This window comes from Salvelinus alpinus, chromosome 31 (genome assembly GCF_045679555.1).
Source record: "Salvelinus alpinus chromosome 31, SLU_Salpinus.1, whole genome shotgun sequence".
Lineage (NCBI taxonomy): Eukaryota > Metazoa > Chordata > Actinopteri > Salmoniformes > Salmonidae > Salvelinus > Salvelinus alpinus.
In genome coordinates, this window is record NC_092116.1 from 27548058 (window position 1) to 27559830 (window position 11773).

At 46.8% G+C, this 11773-nt stretch overlaps 1 protein-coding gene across 1 annotated transcript in view; it reads right to left on the reverse strand.

Annotated features, from left to right (window-relative positions):
* ccnb3 (cyclin B3) overlaps window positions 1–11702 on the reverse strand; it is a 29035-nt gene extending 17333 nt beyond the window's left edge. Inside the window, exons 1-8 of the mRNA XM_071378262.1 lie at window positions 11529–11702; window positions 10584–10720; window positions 10074–10157; window positions 8814–8926; window positions 8240–8372; window positions 6454–6645; window positions 6177–6314; window positions 2761–2916 (exon numbers count right to left, since the gene is read on the reverse strand). Of these exons, the coding sequence (XP_071234363.1) occupies window positions 2761–2916; window positions 6177–6314; window positions 6454–6645; window positions 8240–8372; window positions 8814–8926; window positions 10074–10157; window positions 10584–10667 (900 nt within the window). The 5' untranslated portion in view covers window positions 10668–10720; window positions 11529–11702. The remainder of the gene's footprint in view (window positions 1–2760; window positions 2917–6176; window positions 6315–6453; window positions 6646–8239; window positions 8373–8813; window positions 8927–10073; window positions 10158–10583; window positions 10721–11528) is intronic.
* Between the last annotated feature and the right edge of the window lie 71 nt (window positions 11703–11773).

Here is an 11773-nt window from a genome sequence, read left to right on the forward strand (position 1 = left end):
ACTAGAGCTTTGGTTGTCTTCCTCTCAGGCTTCCATGTCGTCTCTCTGGACCTCCTCAATGTCCACCTCTTGAACATCAGACTGAGGCCTCATCTTCACTGTCACTTTCATACCTAGTTGAGGATGGCTCGTTGTCAGGATCAAAAAGCCTCAAATTTGCCCGGATGGCCACCAATTTTTCAACCCTTGTATTGGTCAGCCTGTTGCGTGCTTTGGTGTGTGTGTGTCCGCACACAAGGACCAGTTGTGCTCTGAGGCGGCTGATGTTGGTGGGATTTGGGGGATGATGAAGGCAACAGGGGAAAGAGCCTCAGATCCACAAAGTCCCTTCCACCAGCTGGCTGATGAGATATGTTGGCACGACTGCCATATTGCATCTCCATCCCAAAGCCCTGGCTTGAAAGTTACCTCGCCAGACTGCCAAGGACCTTGCCCTCATCCAGACCAAGGTGGCGAGACACGGTAGTGATGACACCATAGGCCTTGTTGATCTCTACACCAGACAGGATGCTCTTGCCAGCATCCTTGGGGTCCTACATGTACGCTGTGGCGTGTATGGGCTTCAGGCAGAAGTCTTCACGCTTTTTGATGCATTTCAGAACTGCAGTTTCCTCTGATTGGAGCAACAGTGAAGTGGGCAGGGCAGTAAGGATTTATTCTCTTACATCTGCAAGCAGAGTCTGAACATCAGACAGGATGGCATTGTCTCCCTCAATCCGTGCAATGGCTACCCCTATAGGTTTCAGGAGTTTCAGGCTGCTTACCACTCTCGCCCAAAATACATCATCCAGGAGTATCCTCTTGATATCAGCAGACTGAAATGGCCATTTCTTGGACTCCTTCCCCTCCAGGAGACTGTCAAACAGGATGACAACACCACCCCAACGGGTGTTGCTGGGCAGCTTCAATGTGGTGCTCTTATTCCTCTCACTTTGCAGATGAGTGAAGGGCGTCTGAAAGCAACATAGAGACCGGTGTGTGTGTTGTCCCTTGTCTCTGTGCCCTTGTAGAATATACTGGTTGAGGGGTGGAGATGTAGTTAATTATTTCTTGCCCACAAACATTCAACCACCCATCAGAGATTACTGCAATACAGTTTGCTTTCTCTATGATTTGCTTGACCTTCACTTGAACTTTGAACTCTGCATCCAGCAAATGAGTAGATAAAGCATGTCTGGTTGGAGGGGTGTAAGCTGGGCGAAGAACATTCAGAAATCTCTTCCAATACACATTGCCTGTGAGCATCAGAGGCGAACCAGTTGCTGAACACAGCACGAGCAAGACAATCTGCATTTCTCTGACTACGTTCCTCCATTGAGTCAAAAAACCATCTGATTCCAGGAGGACCATGAGCTGTTGCTATCGATAAGTTGTCCGAGTCATCATTTTCACCTCCAATAGAAGTAGAGGGACTTTTGTCAGAGGTTGCTTGTTGTGAGCGCTGAGGGAACTTTATGCACTTGGCCAGATGATTCTGCATCTTTGTTGTTGCATTCTTCACATGTGATTTAGCACAGTATTTGCAAATGTACAGAGCTTTTCCTTCTACATTAGCTGCAGTGAAATGTCTCCACACATCAGATAGTGCCCGTGGCATTTTCCTGTAAAAATTTGAAGAGAATTGTAAAAAATACAATTCCATGTACAGATAAATAGTTAGACTCCTTTGTAAGATAAATGTTTTAAAATGAAACATGTATGGAAACAGGTGAATTAACACTCCTCAGTTAGCAGGCTCAAGCAAGCTAAAACCCACATGGTAGCAAAAACTAACCAGTAGAAATTGTTAACAAGTTAGAAATTATTTAAACACGGCTGTAGGCTACTATTTACTAGTTAATTTTTTTGTTATGTCAAAATATATTCACCCCATCCAGTATTGTAGTCAAAACTTACCAGAATGCATGTTGTCCTTGGCTCAGACAGTGTAGTAGTGTGGGCTCAATAGCATCTCATTAGTGTGCAAGATCTTGAGAATCAGCAGCACATGTGATGGAAGAATGCACTGTACACGCAGAGGGCTGCAATTCCATTGGGGATAGTTTAACCAGAATAGGCCACAACACCTAGAATTGCCTTGTTTATCCCACAAAAAAAGGTCCACTGTTATAAGCTAACTTTTGATGGATTAAAGCAAAACTCCCGGGTCCATGGGACATTTCTAGAAATGTACCGGAAGGTTTCTGACCCGTTGCAACCCTAAACATCCAACTCACAGGAGGTTGACAGCACCTTAAGTGGGGGAGGACGGCTCATAGTAATGGCAACGAACTCAAAACACATGGTTTCCATACGTTTGATGCCATTTTACACAGGCAGAGAGATACCTCTCACACCCTATAGAAAGGAGGGGGTCTCGCACACGTGCAGGGTTTTTTCTGCATAGAAAAGTATTGGGCGGGCCGCCTATGACCAAACCGTGTGCAGAAAAAGAAACACACAGTAAACTAGAACCAGATATAAAGTACGGAGAAAATATAATCGATGTTTAAATAAGATCTTTGAGCACTAACAAACATAATAAAAGCAAGACCGTCAGAATCTAAGACGTAAAACATTGTGCATTCAGGGGTGTTGATGGCATGGGGTTGATTTTGTTACGTTTGATTCACTCAAACAGCATAAAATGTGTCAAAATGCAGGAAATTGGCTTTGAAACAGCGGCATTTTAAATCGCTGCGGCCAACGAGAGGGCCTCTGTTCAGTTGGCCACACCCACCACCACCACAGCCTCATTATGACCCAGGAAGAACCCTGTACCTTGGCATATCGCCTGAGGAAGCGGTAGGGGATGGGGATGTTGATGTCGAACCCCAGCGCCTGCAGGATGCTCGTCTCCATAGCAATAACCTCCTCCCTCTTGTACGCATCGTCACAGACGTACAGGAAGTCGTCCACGCAGGGCGGACAGCGCTCCTGATGGAGGGAGAGAGAAAGGATGGTGGGTAAGAGAATTACACAAACAGAGTTAAGAGAGCCCAAGTGAGAGAACACTTTGGGCACAATGAGCCTGTCACCCCTGTCCTCCATCCCTCACCTCTCCTACCGTTAACCGGAGCAGCGGACAGGTAGTGTGTGTTCAATATCCCTCACCTCTCCTACCGTTAACCGGAGCAGAGGACAGGTAGTGTGTGTTCAATATCCCTCACCTCTCCTACCGTTAACCGGAGCAGAGGACAGGTAGTGTGTGTGTGTTTAATATCCCTCCCTCTCCTACCGTTAACCGGAGCAGAGGACAGGTAGTGTGTGTGTGTTTAATATCCCTCACCTCTCCTACCGTTAACCGGAGCAGAGGACAGGTAGTGTATGTGTGTTTAATATCCCTCACCTCTCCTACCGTTAACCGGAGCAGAGGACAGGTAGTGTGTGTTCAATATCCCTCACCTCTCCTACCGTTAACCGGAGCAGAGGACAGGTAGTGTATGTGTGTTTAATATCCCTCCCTCTCCTACCGTTAACCGGAGCAGAGGACAGGTAGTGTGTGTGTGTTTAATATCCCTCACCTCTCCTACCGTTAACCGGAGCAGAGGACAGGTAGTGTGTGTGTTCAATATCCCTCACCTCCCCTACCGTTAACCAGAGCAGAGGACAGGTAGTGTGTGTGTTCAATATCCCTCACCTCTCCTACCGTTAACCGGAGCAGAGGACAGGTAGTGTGTGTGTTCAATATCCCTCACCTCCCCTACCGTTAACCAGAGCAGAGGACAGGTAGTGTGTGTGTTCAATATCCCTCACCTCTCCTACCGTTAACCGGAGCAGAGGACAGGTAGTGTGTGTGTTCAATATCCCTCACCTCCCCTACCGTTAACCAGAGCAGAGGACAGGTAGTGTGTGTGTTCAATATCCCTCACCTCTCCTACCGTTAACCGGAGCAGAGGACAGGTAGTGTGTGTGTTCAATATCCCTCACCTCCCCTACCGTTAACCGGAGCAGAGGACAGGTAGTGTGTGTGTTCAATATCCCTCACCTCTCCTACCGTTAACCGGAGCAGCGGACAGGTAGTGTGTGTTCAATATCCCTCACCTCTCCTACCGTTAACCGGAGCAGCGGACAGGTAGTGTGTGTTCAATATCCCTCACCTCTCCTACCGTTAACCGGAGCAGCGGACAGGTAGTGTGTGTTCAATATCCCTCACCTCTCCTACCGTTAACCGGAGCAGAGGACAGGTAGTGTGTGTGTGTTTAATATCCCTCCCTCTCCTACCGTTAACCGGAGCAGAGGACAGGTAGTGTGTGTGTGTTTAATATCCCTCACCTCTCCTACCGTTAACCGGAGCAGAGGACAGGTAGTGTATGTGTGTTTAATATCCCTCACCTCTCCTACCGTTAACCGGAGCAGAGGACAGGTAGTGTGTGTGTGTTTAATATCCCTCACCTCTCCTACCGTTAACCGGAGCAGAGGACAGGTAGTGTATGTGTGTTTAATATCCCTCCCTCTCCTACCGTTAACCGGAGCAGAGGACAGGTAGTGTGTGTGTGTTTAATATCCCTCACCTCTCCTACCGTTAACCGGAGCAGAGGACAGGTAGTGTGTGTGTTCAATATCCCTCACCTCCCCTACCGTTAACCGGAGCAGAGGACAGGTAGTGTGTGTGTTCAATATCCCTCACCTCCCCTACCGTTAACCAGAGCAGAGGACAGGTAGTGTGTGTGTTCAATATCCCTCACCTCTCCTACCGTTAACCGGAGCAGAGGACAGGTAGTGTGTGTGTTCAATATCCCTCACCTCCCCTACCGTTAACCGGAGCAGAGGACAGGTAGTGTGTGTTCAATATCCCTCACCTCTCCTACCGTTAACCGGAGCAGAGGACAGGTAGTGTGTGTTCAATATCCCTCACCTCTCCCTACCGTTAACCGGAGCAGAGGACAGGTAGTGTGTGTGTTCAATATCCCTCACCTCTCCTACCGTTAACCGGAGCAGCGGACAGGTAGTGTGTGTTCAATATCCCTCACCTCTCCTACCGTTAACCGGAGCAGCGGACAGGTAGTGTGTGTTCAGTATCCCTCACCTCTCCTACCGTTAACCGGAGCAGAGGACAGGTAGTGTGTGTGTGTTTAATATCCCTCCCTCTCCTACCGTTAACCGGAGCAGAGGACAGGTAGTGTGTGTGTGTTTAATATCCCTCACCTCTCCTACCGTTAACCGGAGCAGAGGACAGGTAGTGTATGTGTGTTTAATATCCCTCACCTCTCCTACCGTTAACCGGAGCAGAGGACAGGTAGTGTGTGTTCAATATCCCTCACCTCTCCTACCGTTAACCGGAGCAGAGGACAGGTAGTGTATGTGTGTTTAATATCCCTCCCTCTCCTACCGTTAACCGGAGCAGAGGACAGGTAGTGTGTGTGTGTTTAATATCCCTCACCTCTCCTACCGTTAACCGGAGCAGAGGACAGGTAGTGTGTGTGTGTTTAATATCCCTCACCTCTCCTACCGTTAACCGGAGCAGAGGACAGGTAGTGTGTGTGTTCAATATCCCTCACCTCCCCTACCGTTAACCAGAGCAGAGGACAGGTAGTGTGTGTGTTCAATATCCCTCACCTCTCCTACCGTTAACCGGAGCAGAGGACAGGTAGTGTGTGTGTTCAATATCCCTCACCTCCCCTACCGTTAACCAGAGCAGAGGACAGGTAGTGTGTGTGTTCAATATCCCTCACCTCTCCTACCGTTAACCGGAGCAGAGGACAGGTAGTGTGTGTGTTCAATATCCCTCACCTCCCCTACCGTTAACCGGAGCAGAGGACAGGTAGTGTGTGTTCAATATCCCTCACCTCTCCTACCGTTAACCGGAGCAGAGGACAGGTAGTGTGTGTTCAATATCCCTCACCTCTCCTACCGTTAACCGGAGCAGAGGACAGGTAGTGTGTGTTTAATATCCCTCACCTCTCCTACCGTTAACCGGAGCAGAGGACAGGTAGTGTGTGTTTAATATCCCTCACCTCTCCTACCGTTAACCGGAGCAGAGGACAGGTAGTGTGTGTGTGTTTAATATCCCTCACCTCTCCTACCGTTAACCAGATCAGAGGACAGGTAGCGTGTGTGTGTTCAATATCCCTCCCCTCTCCTACCGTTAACCGGAGCAGAGGACAGGTAGTGTGTGTGTGTTTAATATCCCTCACCTCTCCTACCGTTAACCGGAGCAGAGGACAGGTAGTGTATGTGTGTTCAATATCCCTCACCTCAAACTTGGATGCTATGAGCATGGCTGTAGAGCCTATAAGCTGTAGATTCTCTCTGATGACCGGCACAGTGGACAGGAAGTGGTCTGTCACCTTCACAGCCAGGTACAGAGTCTCATGGTTCAGCTCAAAGTTCTCCTGGAAACAGAGTAAACACACACTTTCTCCATCACACAAAGAACCAGTGTCTCATCTTGCCTCCTATTTCAAATGGTCTGTACTACGGGCACACTGCGCTGTAGTGTTACTATAGTAGCAAGTATACTGGATTCCTGACCTGCACCTCGACCAGCCAGTCCACCAGGACGGCCCTCATCCCAGCGTTCAGACTGGGCTGGATGGACATATAGTCAGACAGGATGAACTTCTCCTCTCTGGCCTTGAGATAATCAAATATTTCCTTGGCGTACTGAGCAGTCAGAGTGGGGTCGTTCTGGTGCTGGGCGTCTATATCAAACTCCTCAGGGATCTGAGACAGAGGGAGGCAAGGAGAGAGAGAGACGGAGGCAAGGAGAGAGAGAGACAGAGAGAGGGAAGGAGAGAGAGAGAGAGGGAAGGAGAGAGAGAGAGAGACAGAGAGAGGGAAGGAGAGAGACAGAGGCAAGGAGAGAGAGACGGAGGCAAGGAGAGAGAGAGACAGAGAGAGGGAAGGAGAGAGAGAGACAGAGAGAGGGAAGGAGAGAGAGAGAGGGAGGGAAGAGTGATATTTAGGTGCAGTACAAACCAGCTGTACAGAACAGTGCTAGACAATGAGTTCCATAGAACTATTCCTGACTGTCCCCATGTACAGCACCAGTCAAAAGGTTGGACACCTACTCATTCCAGGGTTTATTTTTACTATTTTCTACATTGTAGAATAATAGTGAAAACATCAAAACTATGAAATAACACATATGGAATCATGTAGTAACCAAAAAATAACCAAAAAATAAAGTGATCAAATATATATTTTATAAAGTAGCCACCCTTTTCCTTGACAACTTTGCAGACTCTTGGCATTCTCTCAACAAGTTTCATTAAGAATGCTCTTCCAACTGTCTTGAAGGAGTTCCCACATATGCTGAGCACCCGTTGGCTGCTTTTCCAACACTCTGCGGTCCAACTCATCTCAAACCATCTGAATTGGGTTTAGGTCAGGTGATTGTGGAGGCCAGGTCATCTGATGCAGCACTCCATCACGCTAGTGATTGGTCAAATAGCCCTTACACAGCCTGGAGGAGTGTTTGGGGTGATTGTCCTTTTCAAAAACAAATGATAGTCCCACTAGGCGCAAACCAGATGGGATGGCGTATAGCTGCAGAGTGCTGTGGTAGCCATGCTGGCGACGTGTGCCTTGAATTCTAAATAAGTCACAGTGTCACCATCACACCTCCTCCATGCTTCACGGTGGGAACCACACATGCAGAGATCATCCGTTCACCTCCTCTGCGTCTGACAAAGACACGACGGTTGAGGCACATCAGACCAAAGGACAGATTTCCACCGGTCTAATGTCCATTGCTCGTGTTTCTTGGCCCAAGCACATCTTCTTATTAGTGTACTTTAGTAGCGGTTTCTTTGCAGCAATTCGACCATGAAGGCCTGTCTTAAAGTAATGGACTGTCATTTCTCTTTGCTTATTTGAGCTGTTCATGCCATAATATGGACTTGGTCTTTTACCATCTTCTGTATACTCTCCCTACCTTGTAACACAAGTGACTGGCACAAACGGATTTGGAAGGAAATAAATTCCACAAATTAACTTTTAACAAGGCACACCTGTTAATTGAAATGCATTCCAGGTGACTACCTCATGAAGCTGGTTGAGAGAATGCCAAGAGTGTGCAAAGCTGTCAAGGCAAAAAGTGGCTACTTTGAAGAATCTCAAATATAAAATATATTTTGATTTGTTTAACACGTGTGGTTACTACATGATTCCATATGTGTAATTTCATTGTTTTGACGTCTTCACTATTATTCTACAATGTAGAAAACCGTAAAAATAAAGAAAAACCCTGGAATGAGAAGGTGTCCAAACTTTTGACTGGTACTGTAGATCCCACTGTGGTGCTCCATTAGCCTACCTGTGGTCTCCGGAGGTGGGGGGGCAACTCCCTAGGTGGAACAGCCTCCACCACCACAAGCTCTTCAACTGGACTCTCCTCCTCCCCCCTCTGTTTCTCCTCCTCCGGACTCTCTGAGCTCACTGATTCAGACCTGGAGACGGGTAGGAATAGGCTGAAGGGTTTAGATTTAGCATCGGTTCCTATCCAGAGCAACAGTCCGTGTCTATACAGCAGTCACTGCAAGCAAACGTCCCTCAGTAGAAGGCAGAGAAAGTTCCTGTTTTGATGTATTGCTGTGCTGTGGAATGTTGTGAATCTATCGTATTGATGAACTCAAAAAAAAGAGGACAAACTTCCACCGTCTCGCAATAAGAGATGAGTGATCAAGGAACTCAGTATCCTAATAGGCATATTTCACTGCCCCCATAACAAGCATCATAAACATATACAATTACTCCATCCCTTTATAATGTGGCCCCCTTTATTCTCTCTCACCTTCACAGATAAACAACCACACCGTTCTTCACAGCCCATGAAACCTAACGACAGCACAGATGGAGAGAGGAGGAGGGGGTCTAGAAAAACGAGTTACTTTTTAAGGTTGGCTTCATTCTTGTCTGACACCGAGGCGGTGGCCTTCTTCTTCTGCGTCTTCTTCAGGGAGTTCTTCTTGGTACCTGGAAGGCTGATGTGAACCTTGTGTGCCTGGAAGCCAAGCAGACCAGAGAGTCAACGCCACAGTCTTTTCATAGTGTGCAGATGAGGCAGATTATTCACTTGTTATAGATCGGCCTGTGTGTCACGTTACTCGTACGTTTGACACCAATCCCCTATTGGCATAATACTTTTTTTATTTTTTTATTGCCAAGACAGAAGTTAAGTAATTGTTTCTCAAGTTGAGATCTACCCCACCATACAACCAACTGCCAAACAAGACCGAAAGTGGCTTTCGGTGCCAGTCTGCAATGAACACCAGCTGAAAACCCAGTGGAAGGCTCTGGTAGAGTCTCATTCCCCAGGAGACCATTCAGACCCTGTTCTGTGGTGTATTCATTTCAAACCAAGACCGTAGAAAACAGTTGCAAAAACTAGGAATGCACGATATAGCAAAAATCATATTGGAATCGGACGACATTTTGCTAAAAATCGGCCCGATGTCTAGTTTAACTCCGATGTGTAAACCCGATGTCTAGATTAACTCCGATGTGTAAACCCGATGTCTAGTTTAACTCCGATGTGTAAACCCGATGTCAAAGCTGACGTGCGTACCTATATAACGTAATGACGCCATGAATATAGTGCAGCACAGCATTCCTAACCTAGCCCACAATGTCTGCTATGTGGAGCAAGCAGTCAACGCGTGGAGCAAGCAGTCAACGCGTGGAGCAAGCAGTCAACGCGCGGAGCAAGCAGTCAACGCGCGGAGCAAGCAGTCAACGCGCGGAGCAAGCAGTCAACGCGCGGAGCAAGCAGTCAACGCGCGGAGCAGTCATTTGAAAGAGTAAGAACACTTCAGCGAGACGACTCAAAAGGTAAAATCCATTAATGCCAGGATAATGGAATTCATTGCCCTTGACAATGAATCGTTCTCTGTCGTTAACTGCCAACATCATCCACTTGGAAAAGTACTCTGAGTCTATTTACTGCCGTCGTCACCACGCTAGGTACAAGGACAACTACTTCCATACAGACAAGAAACTGGTTTTACGTGAAAAGTTAGACAAAAACGTTTCGCAACGGAAAACAAGTTTGTTGGACAAATTCAGGTTAGTCCCTCCCAGTTGAATTAGGTTCTGTTTGGTTCTAGTGAATACGACCCAGATAGATGGACTGAAAGAGGACAGAGACTTACATTGGTGATGTCTACGAAGGCTGTCCTCTTCTTAGGGGCTCCTTGGGGAGAGGAGGACGACCTCTTGACCTGGGGGCCTTCCTCCTAAAACACAGAGCTATGTTATTTGATATGGAGCTATGCAATGAAGAGTGATAGCAAGACACCATTGAGGTTAGTTTAGTTCACGCAGGACCAGCAGTTTCATTGAGCGATAAGAGGGGTTAAGTTGACCAGCAGATATCAGACAGACTCAATTTCAAAACGTTGTGGGATATGCAATATGCCCTGGCAACACAGACACATTTTTAGCAAGCTTACCCCAATTGATGTACCTAGACATGCAATAAATATGTTGGCTGGTTACAAAGCTGGATACAGACAACAATATAAAAAAGAAAACCGTCAGAGGCAGAGCTGCCTCCTACTGGAGAGCTAGTAAGCAACTGAGTGGTGTACGTTTTTGTTCCAGCACTACACTAAAAACACCATCCCTAATCAACAGTGGGAGGCTATTATTAGTCAAATTACCTGATTCTCCATCCCTTTGCCAAGTAATTTGGGTATTTTACTGCCAGCAGTAACACTTGGTTTCTTCCCTCTGGGAAAAGGCATGACTTCAGCTTGGAGTTTTCACCAAATGGGTTCAGACAGTTAGTGGTTGTATCCTGCAAGAGAAAACATTAAATTGGCATGCGCTAAGAAAAATTATGTGAAGGCCTGTTTCTGTGATCTTCAAAGCATAATAGCTTGTTAACTGGAGTTGAGGGAGCCGAGATCGCCTCTGATTCCCAGGATCCTTCAAGTCCCTTTAACCAGCTGTGCAAACGTTGACAAAACACATTCGTTACGCACCAAAATATGGAGTTTCGCAGTGCAACTATCGTCATTAATGACGTTCCGCACAGTATGTACTTCCCAAAAATAAATAATAATAATCAATAGAACAATATTCCTTCCAGATACTGTCCTGCTGCTGGATCAGCCGACCTGTGGGCGGCGGTAATGAGTGATTATATTGGAGGTCCAGAAGGTGGATTTGGGCATGTGAACTTGTTCAAAAACAAAACTTTGATTTAGACTTTTTTTTTTTTTTTTTTTTCTCCGGTGCACAGTGGCAGAAATTACGTGTTATTCTGCGAAACTCCATATTCTGACGCGTACTGTAACGTTAACGATCGTATTTTGACCTTATAAAGTTTGCAGAGCTGGTTATTTGGACTTTGAATAGAAGGACCCTGGGCATCAGATAAAATCTCGCCTCCTCACACCCAGATACTGGTTCAAAAGGCAATATGTTGGTATCACAAGCAGAAAACGTAAATTGTGTAGAAGGATCTAACGTTAACGTTGGTTAGCCTACTGTGCAAAGGGTCCTGCACCCGACCGCACGTGATTCGACTGGCATGATTTCGAAAGGGTAGCACACTATATAGAGAGAAAACTAGCTTCTCCGTCAATGAAACAACATCTTACCTTATCGTATTTTCCGTGCTGGCAAAATTGGTTGCGAAAGTTTCTGAGCGAAAAATACAACATTCAACACAGGTCCGGCGGCGAGCTAACACACGTTTGTAAGCAAAACTGCTTCCAAACACCGTGTGGTAGGTGCTGATTGGTTGGAATTTGTCGATTGTTCGCCTATCAGCGCTCAGCTACGATGCCGTTGTTAGGGGCGGAGTCTTTAGAATTTTCAAACTTCTTTGCAACCAATGGGAGCT